The following is a 22,214-nucleotide window of genomic DNA, read 5'->3' as shown; positions in this document are numbered from 1 at the left end:
GAAGACAGTTTGTGGGTTAATCATATACCTCCACCCTAAGTTAGAAGCAGCTTTAGTAGAAAATAGGCTTCAGAATCTCTGCTTGCAGCCCTTAATCACCTGTGGTGATGTGTTTCTACAATATCTTTTGAGTGTTTTGAAAGCAGTGCCTGTTAAGGAAATAACAGAAGATTTGGCTTTGCAGTGCCTTGGCATTATCCAAGCACCATCTGGTAAAATTATTTACTTCAGGGATGAAATAAGTGCAGGCAAAGAGAAGCATTTGTCCATCTGGCTATCTTTTTTCTGGTATAGATGGATTGTGATGCAATTCGTACCTAATTTTGCTCCACATCTTTCTCTCTTTTTTCTTCCACAGACTTGATCTGTGAATGTTTTCACAAGTTCACTTTTACAACCTATGCAACATTTTATGAGTTCTACTGAAATATTTTTTTTGGGGGGTGGGGGGGTTTGGGGTGGGTAACAAAATTTAAAAACCAGACATCTGTAGTGGGAGTGAGCCGTGCTCATCATCTGTCCAATTGGGTCTTCCCTGTCCTAGTGTACCTCAGGTGCTCCTGGACTACATCTTCCATAATCCCTGATTATTGATCTTACTGAATGAGGCTCATGGGACTTGTAGTACAAAGCACCATTGTGGGGAAGGCTGGTCTAAATTCAGAGTGGTCTTTTGTTGCTACTTGAACTTGCCAGACTTCTAAAAAGGGGTGCCATTGAAAACATTTCTTGATTCTAGTGGGGCATAATGAGATGAGTCTCTTGGGCTGGGCAGAAAGGGAGGAAGATGAAGCAAAATGATCGTAGGGAAATTAGAGGGCTTGTTTCCAGAGGTGAATGTGTACATCTTTTTTCCTTCTATAAGGACCAGTATCCTCTGACACAAACAAATATTTGAACACTAGTGCAAGGACAAAGTAATGTGTAAACAAAGGGACACAAATTATTCCCCAAACTTGATACAGACTGGGAAAAGTAAGAATTTTGTCATGGATTCGTTACATGTTTGCACGTCTAGGCCTAGCTCTGAAGCCCTGCTATCAAGGGCCCCTGGACATCATCAGCTGCCAGACTGAAGGAAGATAGAGATAGTGTTGCCTTTTGAACTAATTTTCCTGTCTACAATGCCATTTTGGCAGAAATGCAACCATTTTGTTACTCTGATGATGCTTTTGTCTCCTTTCAAGGTGAAGTTAGTATTGTTTTGGGCATGCATTTCTTCCTTAGGAACTGAGTCTGGTGTAAAGGCCCCCTTTAAAAGCCTCATATATATTGTCTGCTACCTTCTCCATCAGCATTCTTCCTTGACACAAGAAGCACTCATGGTGTTACCACCAGCCAATATTTTTCTCTTCCCCCACACACCCCAAATTGAGGCTTTGCTCGTCAGCAAACTTTTTCAGCAGGGGGCCGGTCCACTGTCCCTCAGACCTTGTGGGGGGCCGGACTATATTTTGAAAAATAATAATGAATAATAATAATTCCTGTGCCCCACAAATAACCCAGAGATGCATTTTAAATAAAATGACACATTCTACTCATGTAAAAACACGCTGATTCCCAGACCGTCCACAGGCCGGATTTAGAAGGCGATTGGGCTGGATCCGGCCCCCAGGCCTTAGTTTGCCTACCCATGATCTAGCCTAATGTGAAGAGTTCTGCAGAACTCAAAAGCTTGTGGTATTTTGGTTGGCCCTAATAAAGGTACTACCAGAATACGGATTTTGTATTGGCCCTTCTGAAGAAAAGGAGGGAAGAGAAATGAAGGGAAATAAGCCACCCTCAGACTGTGTGGAAGGAGGAGTAAGTACATACCTGTGTATGTGTCTGTAATTCTGAGGACATGTATGTACACAAAACCCACAATAGTAGGAGTATATCATTGAAAGTACCACCATATTTGTGGAAAATACACATTATTATATATGTATATCATACCTCCCAGTGTGGGCAACCAGCTACTGTATATGGTGGTGGTTTCTTCTGCTCATTCTTTCTTTCCTGGTGGATTTTTATTCTGCTAATAACTCAAGGTAACCAGTTGCGAAGGCAAATTCAAATGTTTGCTGCAACAGTTTTGCTACATACAGATGGCACAGAAAGATTTTCTCATGCAAGAGAACACACAGAGTCTGGGCTGTGGTTAGCAAAGAATATAAATAAATGCAGTGACTGCAAATAAACAGCAACATTTGTTGCTGGCTGGGCATGCATATATTCCTCAACACTATGGGGTATTGTTAGAAAATTCTCAAAGCAGGTTCAAGACAAATGAATGTCTCCCTCCCACCCCCAGTCAAATAGGGATCCAAAATTGAGCAAACACTTGCCTAACCCTTTCCAGTTGTGTATTTGTGCCTTGAATAAGCCAGGAAGCACCAGGCTGCCTTTTCCTCCCATTCAGTAGGGTTGATACTTTGCTGCTTATGTTGAGTGAGTGGAAGTTGCTATGTTGGGTTCACAGCAGCTTCCAAACATGTCACTGCAGCAGAATAAACACTTGAGCAGTTTACACACCTGACAGTGTAAACAGTTAGTCATGGAGGTCCTTGACTCCCTGATGACTAAGTACCATGATCCACCAGGCTTTAAATCTTGCAGATCCCCTTTTAAAAAATTCTTTCATTTACATAATGCTGAAGCCGTTTTCTAAAGAAGAATTCTTTTTGATCTGCAGATACAACACTTCCATGTTGACTTGACTTCACAGCAAGGTTTTATCTAATCAGAGGACAAAGTACTTCTAGACTAAGAGCTGCTTCAAATGTCAGATATTTTCTGCATAGAGCAAGAGTGATAAATTTGTGGCCCTACAGATGTTCTTGGGTTTCTGGCTCCCATGAGTACAAGCTAGCATGGCCAATGATGATGCAAACTGCAGTCCAGTATTTTTTAGGGGAGCACAGTTTTCCCACACCAGTGTAGAAAGCTATATGAGAATTGTTTGTAGGCTGCCATGTTTGGACTGTGATGTCTTTGTGAGTATAAATGTGTCAGGAAGTTGGGACTGACAGTGTATGTGCAGAGGAACAGGTGTACAAACAATCCATCACATGGATTTAAGCAAATCTTCTACAGCACACTCTTTCCTGTGCACAATTGCTTTTTATAAAAAAAAAAAAAACTGATTTGATGTGAAAACAAGCTGGTTTATTTGGTATAAACACTTGTAGGTTACAGGCTGTTAACTTAGCTTGGAAGGGAAATGTGGAAAATTTACAAGCTCACAAAAATGTTTGCCTGCTTGTTTGCTGATCTTTTGAAGGAGGTTTTATTTGCCCTCACTGGGGTGTTGTGAATGTGGTGCCTGTGGTGCAATGACGTCCTTGAGGTCTTTCCTCACTGCCCACAAAGCCCCAGAGGTTTTCCATCCTACTTCCCTTTCCTTAATGAGCTGCTGAGGATGGTTCCCTTGTTTTTCTCCCTTGAAAGTACATAGAACTAAAGAAGGAAATCGGAAGAGGGTCTAATGCTTTCCCTCGCTTCATCTTTAAGCTCCATGTGCTTCCCAAGACTCAAGATTCATTCTTCTTTTACCCAGATCCTCTGGAAAAGCAAAGTTTGTGCATGCACACCTCTCTGCGGGTGAGTTGTATATGTGAGGTGGGTGGCGCTGATTCAGGAGAGGGTGTTGGAAAGTTACCATGGAGGGTGGCATCCACAGTACTCACTGAAACATTGATTTTCAGTGATTCCACAAGAAACATAAGTGCTCCTTGAGCAGCGCTGTCGGGCTGCTGGATCTGCTGGGCTGCTCTGGTCCCCTTGTGCTCTGCCTGCATCATGCTGTCACTGTACACCCGACTGCTGGGCATGGCATAGTCACTGCCACCCTTGATGCTGTTCAACAAGGGCTCCGTCTCTGAGGCCTTCATGGGCGGGATTAGTGTTTTGTTAGAGAACGCCATCAACAGGAGGCCCATCGCCAAGTCCTGTGGACATCTGTTGGCTTCTATATAGGCTATTACTTCTGTAAATGAGCCAATTACAATTACGCTATATAGGATAGAGAACTTTCAGAGTACATAAGGCACTGTCCTGAGGAATTTAAGGGAAAAGATAAGTTAAACCACAGCCGAAGCAGTTGGTTGTCTCATTTGTTGCTTTGTATCTCACGAGTAATCTGTTGAGCGTGGGATTTGTGCATAATGTATATCAGTAGTTGGGATGAAATACTTGATTCAAACACTAGGACTGTGTAATCTTATCAAAAAAGCTATGACTAAGTAAAACAAGAAACAAGAAACATAAGTGTTCTTTAGAGTACAGAAAGTCACTTGGTGTGTGTTTAGTTTATTGGGAGCTTACCATAAAATATTTAATACACCGTACTATAAAGCAAACTTATAAAATAACAGCAAACCTATAAAAATAATATCACAATCTGAATAGAACAGACTTTTTTAAAAAAATTGAACGCCTGGGAAAATAAACACACTTTTGACTGGCACTAGGAAAGTATCTGAGACTGCGTGCCAGGCTCGCCTTTCTGGGGAGAGTATATCAAAGCTGGGTTGCCCTCATTGAAAAGGCAATCTCGCCATTAATCACCCACCTCAGCTCTGATGACAGTGGAATCCAGAGAGGGGACCTCTGATTAACTCCATGGAATTTGCAGAAATAGTTTTGCTTCTGAAAACTTTTTCTACAGAGATTACACCGTTACTGCTGCTGCTTTTTTTTCTTTGTGCTGTGCTATATGTAGACTGCTTGCATTTGATCTGCCACGTACCCTGGCCTGGGTCACCTATTAGTATTCCCAAAGAGCTGTGTGTTAGAAGTTTCTTAGGCATAGTCATCAAAAAAGTTAGTTGTAACATTGAAATTGCTGGTTTGATTGGCATTGTATCCATCTATTGTTACCAATTTATTTTGTGGAATAATGCCAGTGCATTTCCAGAAACTGAAACATTTCCGTGGAAAGATACTGCAGCAGAAAATTTTGTACCCCACATTACTTGATTGCAGCACTGCTCAAGCAAGCCCTCGTCCCATGACCGTATTTAAGATCAGGCTCATAATCCTACAACATGGATACTCAGTCAGTATTCTCAGGGGCCATTTTGTTCTGTAGCAGCATTTTCTCAAAGCATTTCCCCTGAGCTCTATTTTGCCCCAAACCTGAACCCCTTGTCAGTAGTCATCCTCTCTTATAAAGTTAGCATCATTTAGTACTTTCATTGAAAAGCGAGTTCTAGCATTCCTCGGGTTTCTGAAGTGCAGTCTGCTTACGTTGCCCAGACTCATTTCAAACTGTGGAGTTAGCAATTTGCTGACAGAGCCTATACTGAAGAAATCGGAAATGAAAGGGATAATTTTAGAGGATTTCTTTAAAACTATGCCTGTATTTTAAATACTTTTGAACTGTTTCTGATGGACTGTGTTACAGCAGTGGAGCTTTAACTGACATGTTGGTTTTTCTATAGTTAGTTACAGAAAATTCAGCTTAAATTTTCAAAGAAAACGAGGACAGTATGCTCCTGGAACATTTTGGGGGAAAACCAAATCAATCTGATGTCTTCCAGTTAGGTGTGTGCGCATTTCCCTCCTGCAGAGAGTGAGATTTAACTTCTTTATATGTGTTACTGATTCTGATTCAGCATCAACTGTGGCTCTGGTTTCTCAAACAGATAAAAGACCATCCAGCCATATCTGCTTCCCCCTTCAGCCTGATTTACCACCTTCTCATAAACGTTAGGCCTTCACAGCCTTGGCCTTCACAGCCTTTTTTCTTGGTCGTGTAGTTGATTGCCCTGTTACTGAAGGAGCAATTTACTTCCTTTTAGAACCAAGGATTGATCTGAATGTAGGCAGCTTTCCCTTCATTAGTATTTGCTCTGTAGCAGATTTTTTTTGTTTTGTTTTGGAGGGGCCTGCACATTTGATTTGCCTTTAGTGTAAATTTAATTAAGTGATAGCATTGGTGTTGTTTACTTATGTTGAATCTCAAAACTGCTTTTATTGCCACAGTACTAAGGGATATTGCTGCTTCGGACTCTTAGCAGGATATGTAATAGCTTAGTACAAATCCAGAAACAAATGGGGAAATGTACAGTGACTTGTGTCACCACAGAATGGTCAGGCTAGTGACTTAGCAGTGACTTTCAAAACTAAAATTGGTTACTTGAGGAGAGGAAAGATATGCAACAAGCTACTGGGCTAAGCATGCTAGGGAAAATACCTTTTCTTCTTTTAAATGTGTTTTCTGTGAAACTTTCTGTTGACACCCTCAAAGCAACCATCACAATCAAAATTGCACAAAGCAATTAAGAGAAAAAATGGTTCTGACATGCACAAGAGAGAGAGAGAATCATGTCATGACAAGTTGTAATAATCTGACAAAAAGGCTGATGTTTAGCTTTAGTACAACCCTCCTCTCCTGTTGATGGTTCATCTTCAGGCCAGCATTGCTTATGGCAATTTGGAAACTGCTATGGGAAGCTGATGTTTACCCATGTGATTGAATACAATAGACATAGGAATTGGTGGGCTCTAACAAACAGAGGCCTCCTGGTTTTTTCACTGCTGGTGTTCCCTGCTGTTCTTGCAATAGCAGCAGTATGCCACTTTAGGAAGCTGCCTTGTACCAATTGTAGGAGAGAGAAAGAACAGTGACCTTTCTGTGGGTGTCTTCTATAGACATGCCTCACAGTGCATTATATGTGGGGCTGTCTTTGAAGATGGCCCCAAAACTCCTTGAACTTTGGCTTTGGGGTAACACCTTGCCATGGTTGAAAGAGCTCCACTGGCTGCTAGGCAATTGTGAGCACTACACTGTCTTGGACCCAGGTATCTAAAGGAGTGCCTGCTCCCTTATTGCTGCACTGCACACAGCAGTCATCCATTGATGCTCTCTGCCAGATGCCTGAACATCAGAGGAGAGAGAGGTGTTGAATGGCAAGAGGGCTTTTTCAACCGTGGTGCCCTTTCTCTGGACCTCCTTCTACAGGGAGGCCTAGCTCATTCCTACCTTGTTACCCTTTAGGTGCCAGGGGGAAGATTAGAGAATTAATTCACTTCTGATAATTTTTGCCTTCTGTTTAATGTAGTTCACACACACACACACACACACAAGAGAGAGAGAGAGAGAGAGAGAGAGAGAGAGTGTGTGTGTCAGTCTTAAATTGTTGCAAGTTTCCTTGGAATGAATGAAGAAGGGTGGTATAGGAAGGTGTTAAATAAATACATTTTCCATTCTTAAATTTGTTTTGACTTGCCATAGCATGACAGAGGGGAGAGGTGTGGCAGTCTGACATTGCCTGAGGTGACACAAAGCTTCACTTCTCAACTGCGAATGGAGCCTGAGAGCAACTTTACATGCAGTCATGTTGGCTTTTGTGTAATAGCAATTTCACAATTCCAATATCCGCAAAACTTGTTTTGAAGGCCAACACTGTCTCCTAGAATCTTGAAAGTACAGGGCTAAAGTGACAAGCAAGCCCTCACCTAACCCCAGACAACAGTCATTTCTGTGTTTCCTGCCTTTTATACCTGAAGATGAGAATGTGAGTTGTTTAAGGTAATATAGCTCAAGGAATATATTTTTAGTCTCAGAACAAGTACCGGTAGTGATTATGAATGATTGGGTCGATCATGTCATTTTGGGGTTTCCACAGGCTTGCTAGGTATGTGAGCTGTTTGTCCCTTCTGTTGTCCACCTGGTAAAATGAAGATAATAGTTGCTGTGCTTTGAGGTGCAAGGATTAAAAAGAAAACATTAAATATCAATTAGGTGGGCCAGAGGCATTTTGGTGGAGAATTTGAGAGGCTTGAATCTCTTTACCAAAGTTCAAGCTTTCTCCAAGAGATCTAGATCAGCAATTTCCCAACAATACCCCCCACAGACCAATTAAAAATGGCTGATAGTCTTGAGAGACCACTTGATGGTGCACTGTGCTAGATAGTGTCTGATTTTTAGTTGTATTTTGTTGCTTCTTTTATTTCTTCTATTGAATTCAGTGTAGTGCTAAGTGGAGTATGCGTGCGAGGTCTGCTCAAGCAACAAGACCTTTCACTCTGTCATACCCCAGTGCACTCCTTAAATGTGTTATTGATTTCTCCCCCAATCCTCCAGAGTTGATTTAGGGGGCATGGAAGAGGAGAGGGCAGAAAAGTTCTGTTGCACAAGCAGACCTCATTCCTTACATGGAACAACTTGGTTAAATCCCACCCACTGCCTTTTATTATATACTATGATAAAAATAGTTTGTGTTCCATTGAATACAAATTATAACACAACAAAATACATACAGTACCAGAAAAAGCAATACAAATACAATTTAAATGATTATGAATATTTAATGTGAACATGCCACAGACCATCTGAACCCCCAATCTAGGACATCACCCGATATCCATTGTATTAAGTATTCATGATGAGTTGTGTTGATGGTGCCATTGGGGAGGTCAAACACAATCCTGCTTTCAGTACTGTTTGCAGCTGCAAATCTTTTGGGGCTGTCACACTGCTTCATTTCCAACCAGTACACGTCTCGTAACCTTCTGTGGAAATCCCATAACTTTTAATACCATAAATATTCTGGTTTATTTTTCTTCTGCTCTTACTGTGTTATAGCCCCCTTCCACTGACGCAGTGGCACTGGAGAAGCATCACAGAACAAACTAAAGCAGAATCAGCCCACTACTGATGTGCTATTATTGTGTCACAAACATGTTGCCGAATACAACCACAATAAAATACCAGTCTGGAGGGCCCTGTGATCTCCTCTTCCTTCAACCCTTAGAGCAGGAAAATTGAGAAAGAAGGCAGCGCTGCAGAGATAGTTAAAATGTTTATGGGTTTCCTGCTTTTCTCCCCTATCTTAATCCTTTCATATTTTAGCCTCTTTCCTGCCATTCAGATAAAAATGTGAGAATTTATAGAGTGAAAGACAATCAGCCAGATGGCTCTTCCTGTACATCAGACAGATCAGTGTCAGGGAAAATAGTTTAATAATAGTCATATACTGTACTTACGCAGCGTTTTGAATTTCACAGCACCCCCATAGATGTTTCTGATCTGCTTTGAATAAATGCATTAATAATGACGTTGGAGATACAAAGTTAAAAGCAGATGAAAAAAATATGGCAGTGCAATCCTTTCGATGTCTACTCAGGAGTAAACCCCATTGAGTTCAGTGGGACTTACTCCCTTCCTGCCACATATGTCTAGAATTGCAACCTTAAACCATTTCAGACCATCTGGTACAACAGTGAAGGGCTTTGGGGGTAATTGCCAAATATAATAGCTTGTATAATACTGTTGCTGCTGGAGACAAAAAAAAAAAAAAAAAGGTCCAAATGTCATGCAAACCCTTTTTAGGTCTTTCCTTTTCTTTTCCAAATGTGGCAACACATGTTTGATTTCTACTTCCTTGGTTTCTTTTAGGGGACATTACGCAGAAGGGGTATGAGAAGAAAAGGGCAAAGCTGTTGGCTCCATATTTTCCACAGACCCAAGGTAAGCCTTGTCTTAGAGTTCAGAATAAGACGTGCTCTTGCCTCAGAGAGTTAATGCTTATGGTAGGGATACCCATTCTCAACAAAAATTTGGACCAGTGCAGCCATTATGGCTTCAAGACAGCTTTTTCTTTCTTTCTCTCTCTCCCACCTTCACTTTGCTTGGCACCTGAGTAAGAATGAGAGCTTGTTCATGATTTTGTGACATTTTGATTGGTTATAATAAAGGGACTTGGGTAATTTTTCAAAACAAATCTTGAGTTTAACCCTTAGCATGCATTCTAAGGGTAACCTACCTCTTCCTCTGCTTGTTTATTTGGCACATGTGGCAGATTGGCAAATAGCACCCCAGGAGATAATCTCATTGCCCGGCTGTTAGATAAGTGGTGGCGCCCATCCCTGCTCCACTACCCCACTGGGGATGGGGTGGGAGGTAAAAGTAAAGGTATAGGGACCCCTGACCATTAGGTCCAGTCCCTAGCTGTCAACTTACAGATTTGAAAATAAGGGACCAGCAGCCTCGAAAATAAGGGATCAGCAGCCAAAATAAGGGATTTTAGACAAGCAGCTGAAATACAAAGTTAAAAGGGACCAGATAATTTGGGAGAGTAGCGCCAGTTTTTAGCCCTTTGTTTCCAGAGGTTGCCGCTCAAGACACCAGCTGATGAAACACTTCAATTAAATAACTACAAGCAGCAACCACTTTTCGCACAAAACGAAATCCAAGCTACAAAGATACTGCTGCAGTTCTGTATCTTTTCTCTCATGCTCCATCTGCAGCTCTCAGTTCCATCAGGTGGGGCGGGAGGAGGGGGGGGGAGGAAATAGCGCCCAAAGTAAATGTGCAGATCAGACCATCTATGCTAGTCTACCACCACAAATCTATGGGAGAAGCGCTTGCGGTCCTTCTTCCGCGTTCCCCCTCTATGGTTAGCCCTTGGAGCACCTGCCCGTGCCTCCGCCTCCTCCTCCTCTCTCTGAACTGCTTTCTCTATGGTTGCCCTCGCTCTCCTCTCAAGGCTCCTCAGCAATTTATAGGCTGGCAAGGAGGGAGGGAGGGGAGCTGCTTCCTTTGAAACCCAGGAAATTTAAGGGACATCATCAATAAGGGACAGCAGCGGGACACGGCGCTGGGATAAGGGAGTTTCCCACAAAATAATGGATGGTTGGCAGCTATGGTCCAGTCGCGGATGACTCTGGGGTTGCGGCACTCATCTTGCTATAGTGGCCGAGGGAGCCGGCATACAGCTTCCGGGTCATGTGGCCAGAATGCCTAAGCCGCTTCTGGCAAACCAGAGCAGCGCACGGAAACGCCGTTTACTTTCCCACCAGAGCAGTACTTGTTTCTCTACTTGGACTTTGACGTGCTTTCGAACTTCTAGGTTGGCAGGAGCTGGGACCGAGCAACGGGAGCTCACCCCGTCACAGGGATTCGAACCGCCGACCTTCTGATCGGCAAACCCTAGTCTCTGTGGTTTAGGGAGACAGAGTGGCAATCTTGTTACATGAGAAGAAATCCACTTGCGAATTGTTGAGTGTCACCCAATGATTCATACACATTTTGATCATCTTGTCCATTAATACCAATGAGCTTATTCTGTACTTTCAGTGAGAATGCTTTGTGAAGGTTTCATTGAGAATGTTCTACAAGCAGGGGTGGCTAATTAATAAATAATACCGGTAATTGTACTATCTACCCAGAGGTAGGAAGAATTAGCAGAAGAGGCTTAACACAAAATAACTGTAGTATTGATGCTTACCGTTTTGTTTTGTTTTTTGTTTTTTTGTTTAAGGCAAACTGTAGTTCAAGGCCATTTTACAGTGGAGGGAATTGGTTGTATATGCAGAGAGTTTTGTGATGCAGTTGTTACTGTTATTAGCTGTTGATTAGCTGAATTTATTCCAAAGAAGAATAAGGGTAAAAGGGCATTGAATGTCAGTGCTTCAGAATTGTTGTTGCTTTGTCAGTGTGAATTTGGGCTGATGGTGATTATCATTGCCTTCAAGGTGATTTCATCAATGGCAGAAAAGAGAAAAACTTTGCAGTTTTCATGTTCTATTAAATATGCCGTAGGGCTGCATTTTCAAAAGAGCTTAGAATTCATAATTCAAGCTGCATTAAGAGAGGGGGGGTGGGAAATTCCAACTCAGCTTCTTCTTAACCAGGTGTGCTAAGCTGCATGGAAAATCTGGAAAGCAGCACAGCTGGGTTTTCTGGCATACAAATAAGCTGTTTCACTATACCTGAATAGAAGCTGGGCCCTTAAAAAACATTTGTCTCTTAAATTCTCACATTTTCTCACTCCACTTTGTCAACTTCATATGCTTGTGAAACCTGCTAAAGGTGAACACATTTTATATTTCATCCTGTGTTTAGAGTTGTTCACCAGAATAACTTAGAAAGATGCACTGAAGGCCCCAGTACACGGTTTAGTATTTAAAGTCTGTTGCTATCAGTGGACATTGGGCGTGTCTGGATTTTGCCTAAAGGCACTGGGGATGAACTTAGCGAACTGTAACCAAACTGAAAAGCTGTAGGGCAAATGAATGTGCTGGCACGTGAAGGCTGCATTACAGTGATTTGATGGAAATGTGTTTAAAACTTATCCCACGAAATAACTCACCTCATTTTCAGAGCGGGTACATCTGATGCTCTGATGTTGTTGGACTCACAACTCCCAGCAGTTCAAGACAGCATGTCAAAATGGACAGGGGTGATGGGAATTGTAGTCCTAAACATCTGAAAGGCACTACAGTGGTACCTCTGGATGTGAACAGGATCCGTTCCGGAGCCCCATTCGCATCCTGAGCAATACGCAACCTGTTCGTGTGCAGGTTGCAATTTGCTGCTTCTGCGCATGCACATGATATAATTTTGAGCGTCTGCGCGAGTGACGAAACCCGGAAGTAACCCGTTCCGTTACTTCTGGGTCGCCATGGGATGCAACCTGAAAAGATTTAACCCGAAGCGACTTTAACCCAAGGTATGACTGTATAGGCTTATCCACACTTCCATTTGGTCCATGACTCCTAGGCTGAGAGGTTTTTGTTTTGTCACACGGGAAAACCAGCTGCACACTTCTGAATTGGAGCAAACATCTATCAGGTTTTTCTGTGGATAGACATTTGTTCCGATTCAGCGGCAAACAGAGGATTTTCCCGGGGAAAGTGATAGGTTGAAAGAAAAACCTCTTAGACCTGTGCTTAGAAGTTACAGGCCAAAGGGAATAAATCTGTGGGACAAAGGGAAGTGTGGGTGATCCCTATGTTGGGGAAGGCAGACCTTGTTCTGTTCGTGGTTCTGTATAGGGCATGATCTAGTGAGCTGCAGCTTGCATGTTGAGCCCCTTAAAATCTCACCAATTTTTCTCTCATCTTAGGAGTTTAAATCCAAGGACCTCTTGAAAGCTAGTGTGGCTCTTTGTTCCCTCGCACACCTGTCCCCTGGCACTATCACTTTGTTTTATGTTCCTTGCTTAAATGCTATTTAATAACTAGGAGAAGAAATGTAAGTGAACCATCCCCACACCTTCTTTTTCTTAATTGCCAAAGGAGTCAGCCAGAGCACTGGCAGAAGGCAGAAGGATAAACCATGTTGCTGATTAAGGTGGGGTTTACTGCTGCCGTTGTGACTCAGGTGTGCCCTGTGCAGCAATGCTTGATGACAGATTTCCCATTCATTTCAGTGCCAACAGAGCATTTATGAGTAATGTAGAATGAAGTCCTTAGTTTTGGAATCTGCTGTATTTCTGCTTTTGTAGGGAAGATGAAAGAGATACTATTCAATTATGCTTGCCTCTTTTTCTTAAAAAAGAAAAAGAAAATCAAAGCATTACCCACTATAAACTAAGGCCTCTGTTCACCTTCTGACGCAGTAAGACTTTCTGTTTCCAATTAGCAGATAAGACCCAGGAAAGGTGTGCCACAGTGATGGTTAAAACTCCAGGCTTCTTTTCATACAAAACTACCAGGCCACATTGTGTCAAGGAAATTCCTCGAAGGTGGTCTGATAAAAGATAGCACCTTATCTATTTTGGATTCTGATTTAAGGAAATTGCTTAACTTTAGCAGCGAGAGTCAACAGAATGACCCTTAAAAGATACGTCATTATGGGCTGCTGTAAAAATTAAGATTTTGCTTTGAACGATTGTATAGGAAATAATGTGCCTATTGTAATATAATCATCAGGCAGTTTTGGATTTTATGATTTATTCCTAAGATGTCTAAAACGTACTAAGGTGCTGTAAGACTAAAACAGAAGACAGCCCCTGCCGCAGGCAAACAATCTAAATTACAGACACAGCATGGTACAGGGAGCAGGAAGGGATTTGAGGGTGCTTGAGGCTGAGATTTAATTGAAGTGTGAAACAAATCTCTGGATTTGAAACTTTCGTATCATATTAAACCCTATTAATTGCAAAGTCCCTTTCCAAATGTGTAGAATGTCTATTCCTGTCAAGAGGTAGCTTGCAAATGCATACATAGATGTGGATCAGTTCAGTTTTCTCATGGCTTGGTGTGCCTTGCAAAGCATCTTGTGCTCTTTGGTCAAGAGAAAGTAAATATAGTTCCAATTTGAGCAGCATTTTCTCAGCTTCAGCCAAGTGTGTTTCCCCACTCTTCAAACTTTGTGTTTCCTATGGTCAAGCAGTAGAATCCTCTTCCCAATGCATGATGATTAGATTCACAAAGCCCTGATGGCTTGTCATCCAAACCTCTCTCTGCGCTATACCAAATGGCTTGTCATGCTACAGTAATCAAGCAACCTTCTTGCTTCTGAGTCATATGTACATTTGCATTCTCCACCCCTACAGAAAAACTTTGCAAACCTGTACACACATGTGCATACTTGTCCCTTTGAAATCAGTGGAGTTTAAAGCCCATATAACTTCATGCTCGATTGTACCTATTGCTAGAGAATGATCATGATCTGCCAATGATGGTTTTCTTCAGTTAAACTTCTGGTTCTTGCTTTATGCTGTTCTGTGACTATCACCCTTTCTTTTCTCCCCTTCCCTATTTGCAAATTTATATCAGTTATGCTTCCTCTTTCTGCCTCACTTTGCTTGGAATAGCATCGCCTGCTTCTTGGGAGAAAAGCAATGACAAACCTAGACAGCATTTTAAAAAGCAGAGACATCACCTTGCCAACAAAGGTCCGTATAGTTAAAGCCATGGTTTTCCCAGTAGTGGTGTATGGAAGTGAGAGCTGGACCATAAAGAAGGCTGATCGCCGAAGAATTGATGCTTTTGAATTATGGTGCAAGAGGAGACTCTTGAGAGTCCCATGGACTGCAAGAAGATCAAACCTATCCATTCTGAAGGAAATCAGCCCTGAGTGCTCGCTGGAAGGACAGATCGTGAAGCTGAGGCTCCAATACTTTGGCCACCTCGTGAGAAGACTCCCTGGAAAAGACCCTGATGTTGGGAAAGATGGAGGGCACAAGAAGAAGGGGACGACGGAGGACGAGATGGTTGGACAGTGTTCTTGAAGCTACCAGCATGAGTTTGACCAAACTGCAGGAGGCAGTGGAAGACAGGAATGCCTGGCATGCTCTGGTCCATGGGGTCACGAAGAGTCAGACATGACTAAACAACAAAAACAATAGTAGTTATTGTCAGTGCTTTTTTTTCCTAGGAAAAATTGGTGCTGGTACTTACCGTGAAGTTGTTATATTAAGTGCCACACTTTTTTACAACAAAAAAAGAGGTGCCGGCACTTGATTATCCTCTGGGGGGGAAAGGCACTGGTTCTTGTATAATGTAACTTCCTTTGGTGCCACAAAGGCACTGCACATTCCCAGTCCCATCTCCCATTGTTCTTGTAGATGTTTCCTCAAAACCCACTACTTTGGCAAAGCTTTTCCAGGACCCCTAACCCAGTCCTCTTCAGTGTTGTCTCTTCACCAGTTAACTGTCATTGGTTTTTATTGATCCTTTGGTTGACAGTATGATCTGGGTTTCTCAGGTTTACGGTAGTTTTCAGCTCCCTGGTGGCCTTAGAATAAGCCATAGGCTCTCACTCGTAGCCCTTGTGCCATCTTTTAAATATGGGGATAATAACAGTGGCTTCTGCTCAGTTGTTATGCTTATATCATTTTAATATGTTCTGTAAACCTTTTTGACATTTGATAATAAAAGGCAGTAGTAAATAAACCTTTTAAATAAAGTACCAGATACGTTAACAAGAAATGAAAAGAACCTGCCTCATTCTATGTCAGTTTGTAGACAGTAAGAATTGCCTCCCAGTTGACCAGGCAGTGAATTTTCTGTAAATTGTGTTATCTCCCCTCCCGCTTTTAATGTTATGTGAGTATTATGAAGTTACATGAGTTTTACGATGTTGTGAGTATTCTGGTGCTATGTGGATATTATGTAAATATTATGTGAGGCCAGATAGACCAGTAAATCATTTCATGAGCAAGTAGTTCTGGACTTAATTTGGAAGGTCGTTTGTGTTATTTTTCATGTTTACATCGTATTTTTAATTATAATGATTAAAGCACCAAAACTAAAGTGACAGTTGACTACCTGTGCTGTCATGGTGAGAAAGTTTTCAGTTTGAGATTTTTTGCTGCCATGCTTGTAGAGCTCAATTATGTGTTCCTGTCTAGGAGGTCATTCACGCTGGTTTTCCTGTTAGCTGATCTACGTATTCATATTTTCAGATTATATTGCTGATGTATTTCTACTTTTAATTTTCAGCAGATTTAAGAAACTTCCATAGTGCAAAAAATAAAAGGGAAAAAAGGATCACTCTAAAATAGGAAAGGGAGTGTTAAAATGCAGGGTTCCTTGTTGCAGGGAGGGAAGAAAGCACACGGTCATGCAGATTTCTCGGGAACAAAACAAATGGGTATTCACAGCTGGCTTGATAAATGTTGGACTGTTCTGGACAAAGGATTAGCTTTGTCATTCTCTACAGGATGCAGAAGAAAAGCAGCAACGTGAATCTCTTCACTAGTGCTGTTCCTCTGGGTTATTGTTGTTTTTTGTATGCCTGCAATCAAATTGTAGCAAGTGTATATGCGCACTTTGAATTGTGGGCTTCAAAGGATCCCGTGAGCCTTCACCTTTGGCTTCAATTCCTGGGGCTGCAAGGTTAGCAAATCAATGCTTCAGTGACATCTCTGCAGCAGAGTGACAGCTATGCCGAGAAGGGTGGGTGAATGGGATGGACTGTCTGTCGTCAGATTGGCTGTAGAAGAGCACTTCCCAAAGATACGGTTTCACAAGATGGTGGGGTAACATTTACTGTCACTCCTGGTTCTCAGGCTTAGTCACCTGTGTTCCCTAGCACCGTACTCATTGCCCTGCTTGCTTCTTGCCTCTTCTTGTCCTAGCAGGAAGCCGCTTCCAGACTGCAATGTGAAAAGCATTGGTTCCCTTTTCAGAATCTCATTCCTTTGGGTTTGCTGGTGCAGGTTGAGTCCTTGTTTACACTAGCACCCCTTACTGGCTGAAGTTGAAAATACTGCTTTAGGCGTGCAATATTGTCATGTTTGCAGAACCCGGCTCTCCATCTGATCTGCCATAGCAGAAGGAAATTTATCCTTTCAGCAGGTTGTCAGCAGCTGGGTAGATTTGCCCATTGCTTTAGACTGTAAATAACAGGATTTAAGTAGCCTCTATTAAGAAGGGGACGCAGGTGGCGCTGTGGGTTAAAGCCTCAGCGCCTAGGACTTGCCGATCGAAAGGTCGGCGGTTCGAATCCCTGCGGCGGGGTGCGCTCCCGCTGCTCGGTCCCAGCGCCTGCCAACCTAGCAGTTCGAAAGCACCTCCAGGTGCAAGTAGATAAATAGGGACCGCTTACCAGCGGGAAGGTAAACAGCGTTTCCGTGTGCGGCTCTGGCTCGCCAGATGCAGCTTTGTCACGCTGGCCATGTGACCCGGAAGTGTCTCCGGACAGCGCTGGCCCCTGGCCTCTTGAGTGAGATGGGCGCACAACCCCAGAGTCTGTCAAGACTGGCCCGTACGGGCAGGGGTACCTTTACCTTTTTATTAAGAAGTAGAGAAAAGATCAATAAGAAAAGTATGCTATAGTTTTTGTTGAGCAGTGGTGCTTATAAAATATAAATAGAGGTTTCAAACAGGGTGCAAGGAAAGTGACATTTGTGAATGGTTATTATTTTTCACCTATTTGTTTAATTCAATTGGTTTTCTGGGCCCAAACATTCACAAAGTGACATACAGAGAAAAATGAAAAACAATAGAACATCAGGCAAAATATGAAACATTGTGTGGATAAAAATTAGACACACAGAGATGCTAAATTAGAAGGAAGGACCGTAGTGAAGTAGCAACAGCTGCTGTGGCCTTTACAACTTTGTAGAATGGAAGGGGCCAAACGAAGATTAACTAGAAGAGAACTCAACAGCTCTGGAGCCACCACCAAGAAGACCTTGTAATGAGAAATGAAGCTTCTTAGAAGGGCAATGTAAAACTACCAACAGTTTGGTATTCTTGCTAGTGACTCAATTCAGGGCTATTCATTAAAAGCACCGGTCAATCCCAGGTTATTTCATTTCTTTCATCTTGTTAATTGCTAACTCTTTTTATTTATAGAACCTCTAAATGTGCACAGCCATTATTATGCTGCTGTTTAACAATCCTATATAAAAATTTCAGCAACATGGCATTGAAGAAACAAGTGTGCATGTGGTGGTTTGTATGGTAAACTCTCAGAAAGCAGAATCTGCGATAGGTTTCCAGCAATCATGATGAAAGACTCGTCTATGTTCACCTCTTTGTTCTCCCAACCTATGAACCCCTAACCCTTCCTTTCTGCCTCTTTCTGGTGGTAGTTTCTAGTACAGTGGTACCTTGGGTTACAAACACTTCGGGTTACAGACTCCGCTAACCCGGAAGTAGTACCTCAGGTTAAGAACTTTACCTCAGGATGAGAACAGAAATAATGTGGCGGCAGCGGGAGGCTCTATTAGCTAAAGTGGTACCTCAGGTTAAGAACAATTTCAGATTAAGAATGGACTCCAGAACAAATTAAGTTCGTAACCAGAGGTACCACTGTTTAGCATTCCCAGTCATCAAAATATTCCAAGATCAATATGTGCATTAGGGGCAGGGATGTAGTGTTTGGAAAATGATGCACATTCATTCAGAAGATCCCTGGAAAAAATTGGAGCACTGTGTATCATTTTGCCTGATGCACATACTATACATACATATAAATTGATTGTGTGTTTTCTTTAAATACAATGTTCCTAACTGCATATTATTACTTCTGCATGGCTCCCTTTAGGGAATGGATCTAGCTTTTTACAGCTGTTATTTGGATAACCAGGCCTTATTTTGTAAAAATTAAGAATAGCATTTATAGTGGTGTGAGTAGGCTCTTCTCAAGCATCTTGGTGGCTTGTATTAGGCGACTTTTTCAAATAACCAACCTCTGTTCATTTACCTTTTCTTTTTGCTCTCCCTTCTCCCCCCGCCTTGCTGAAAAGGAGAGCCCATAGCGAGCCCTGTCTTCTTACCTCCTTTCTCCAATGCAGGCGGATCAATAAGTAGGTCAATGCCATTGATTTTTTTTTTTTTAAAAAATACACTATAATTTCAGCCACCCCCCCCAAAGAAGTTGGTCTACATCACTAGGCAATTGTGTTATCTTCTGCATGCTTATTCCCCAATATACTTTTTTTTTTTTTTACACTCTTTGGACAACAGGGGCTGTTTTATGATAGTAGCTTGTAATAATACTTTTCAGCCACTAGACTACTTATTTAGACATACTTTAGTGGAATCATTTCCCTTAACAGTTAACCCATATTGTACATTCTTACAAAGCACAACTGGTTTGCACTGGATAAAAACATTACTATTCAATGTAGATGAAAAAGACAAAGGCTGCTTCTTATACACCCCACTTTTTGTACTGCATGAAATACATGTTCAGGCGTGGATTTGAAATACGAAATGTCGAGTGCAATCTGCCCTGAATTACAGGAACTGCCATATGTGTAGTTCTGCACCTTCAGACTACAGTGTTGTGATCACTGTACAGGCCTCATGATGCCTCATATGTCTGCTTTCAAGCTCCATTTTTCTTCTTCTATAAGATGGAAGACCAGCATGCAGAGGCTTGAGAGCCTAACTGTGGCTTCTAGGAATTTTAAATAAATGTCTATATCTCATACAGGTATATTTGTGTGTGTGTGTGTGTGTGTGTGTGTGTGTGTGTGTGTGTCTTTTAAATTGCTACTAAACTCAAAGTTGCCAACAAGCATGGATCTACCTATAACATCCATACGCATTTCCTTTCACATTTGCCTCTCTGGCTTTGTTACTGATTATGAATGAACACATTGTTGACTGTCATTGAGGCCTAATAAAGGAACAGTTCTGCCAGTCCCCCCAACCCCCCCATTGTCAGCCATTTTATTTATGAGATGTCTGTCCATGTACTAAAGGGGAGATGCAGCTAAAAACTAATGGCAGTCAAACCTTCAGCAGCAGCTCATAAAATCCCCAACAAAACTACTGCTACCACGTTGCCTATCTAGAAGACCCCGCCAGCAGAAACTGCAGATCCAACAGGATTATTCTAAAGGGAATTCTAAATACAGCCACCTAACATCTGCCAGGCTTAGCTGACTCCTGTTTGCTTTGTCAGGGAGCAGTACAGCAGTGCTTGATTTACTGTAAATACTATGCAGCCTGCCTCCTCCCCTAATCTCAAAATCTTGCTTGGCTGCTTTTTGTTATAGAAGGGACAAAGAGCCAGCCGTCAGTGAGTCTCATTCCCCTCCAGGTGTGTTAGCTGCCAGTGAAAATGAGTGGCCTTGCTTCCAGGCCGGAATAGGAGAAAAACAAATCGCTTCTTGGAAGTGAGATCTTTAATTGGGCTTAGAACTTTGAAGAAACTGTTGAGGAAGCATGCAGTTTTGAATGTGCTGCTTGCTGTAAAGGAAGAGCAACTCACGTGGGGGTTGAGGCAAAATGTCTTCTTCCTCTATCCTTGATTTGAACTTGTAGTTTTCCACACTACTAAGATGTGCGGAATATAGAGAAGCTCTGGCTGGTGGGGGAGAAACCAGCATCTTTCTGTTATCCTGGCATAATAAATGCTTGCATGATTTTCACGCAAGGGTGTGCACATTCTCTCCTCCCCACTCCCTTGGAGGTTATCCTTGCGCTGAGAAACACCAGGCGAAAAGCAGCCTCCCAAATCCTCATGTTGAAAGGGATGCGAAAGTTGAGCACAACTTTTGTCTGCTACCAGGAAGCAGAATCCTTCACGTGTGGCTCTTTGCTTTGCATGTCAGCTCCTTGCATAACCTGACTGTGTGACTCTACTAACCTTAATCACAACAGCAACAGATCAACACCTCCTCCTACCCAGGGCTGGCCCACCCATGAGGCAATATGTTCATTTGTTGGTATGCCTCTGTGTCTCCCATCTCTATAAGCAGAGTTTATTGTATTTAATCGTAACTCTGTAAAAGCTTTCCAAAGTTGTGCAAAAGTCAATTCATTAAAATAAGATGTATGTTCATTAGCCTCTCTAAGTTTAAAATATAATGGGGCGCATGTAGATGTGTACATAGAGTTTAGATCGTTTTTAGTTGCCACTGCCCTTAAAGATATTTTTCTGGGAATATAAGGGAAGTTCTTTGATCTCAGTCACTGAGAGGTCATATCTGCCCATCAGTTGGGCAGCGTGATGTATCAATCTAGTATATTTTCTTTTAATTGTTAAATCTGTGTACATTGCGGCAGCCTTTGGCTATGTGCAATAAAACTGACTGACTGATGAGGCAATATGAGGTGACTGTCTCAGGCAGGGGTGTCCAAACTTTTTTCAAAGAGGGCCAGATTTGATGAAGTGAAGGGCCGCGAGGGCCGACCAAGGTTGTTGACCTTTTTTTAGGATTTTACCCCAGGAAATAAACTGCAACAGCCCCCCCCCCATGCCTCCTATAGGAGGTCCTTCTGGTCTCCACCTACCCCTAGGGAGGGAATAGTGGGGGCTGCCCTCTGGGGTCTCCTTGGCTCTGCACCCACTTGCCGTGGTTCAGAGCAGGTACCCTCCCCCCCTTGCAACAACCTTTGATTCCCATTTCAACCATCAGGTAAGGTTGATTTTATTCTCCCTTTCCTGCTCCCAATGTCGATCTTCACTAATCCCTTCTTCTCTGGCTGGTGTGTGTATGGGGAGGGGCATTTTGTGATTCGCCTCCTGTGCCAAAATATCTTGGGCCAGCCCTGTGCTTACCCTCAGGCAAATAATTGAAAATTGGAGCCAAAATTGAGATGTTTAGAGATAGACATGCTGATCAATCCTAGTGGCCTGAATCAGTGCGCTCTCCTTAAAAGGTGAAGATGCGGGCCGCTTACTCAGCACTTGATAGAAGTAGATCATGTCCTAGAAAACTTCATCTTATTTGCTTATTTAATGACATGTGGTTATCAAAATTTGTTGTTATCATCCTCATGAGTTGTTCAGGTACTCAGGTACTGATAGTGATCATGTTATCTTCATTCTTGTCATTATTATTTTAGACGCCTGTCAAAGGCTTTTTTTGTTTCAGCAAGCTTACCCAAATAATTGAGTGGCCTCTATTTTAAAAAAAAAAAGTTTTATTGATTTGTTTTTAATGATGATGGTTTTATGTACATTTGTTTTTAGCTGGTTTGTGGATTTTAGCTGTGTTTTATTTACAATGTTACTTGTACACCGCTTGGAGAGCTCTTTGATAAAGCAGTATATTTCTACCCTGGTGGCTGACAATAGCAGCATT

At 42.2% G+C, this 22,214-nt stretch overlaps 1 protein-coding gene across 5 annotated transcripts in view; it reads left to right on the top strand.

Moving 5' to 3' along the window:
• The window catches only part of DIP2B (disco interacting protein 2 homolog B), a 181,089-nt gene that overhangs the window by 75,036 nt on the left and 83,839 nt on the right, over positions 1-22,214 (top strand). For all 5 annotated transcript variants that reach the window (XM_083728810.1, XM_083728813.1, XM_083728814.1 and 2 more), the window contains exon 2: positions 9,389-9,460. In XM_083728810.1, the coding sequence (XP_083584936.1) occupies positions 9,389-9,460 (72 nt within the window). The remainder of the gene's footprint in view (positions 1-9,388; positions 9,461-22,214) is intronic.

Source organism: Podarcis gaigeae, assembly GCF_964106915.1.
Source record: "Podarcis gaigeae genome assembly, chromosome: 2".
Taxonomy (NCBI): domain Eukaryota; kingdom Metazoa; phylum Chordata; class Lepidosauria; order Squamata; family Lacertidae; genus Podarcis; species Podarcis gaigeae.
The sequence above is the reverse complement of the archived record's forward strand: the minus strand, read 5'-3'. Positions and strand labels throughout refer to the sequence as shown.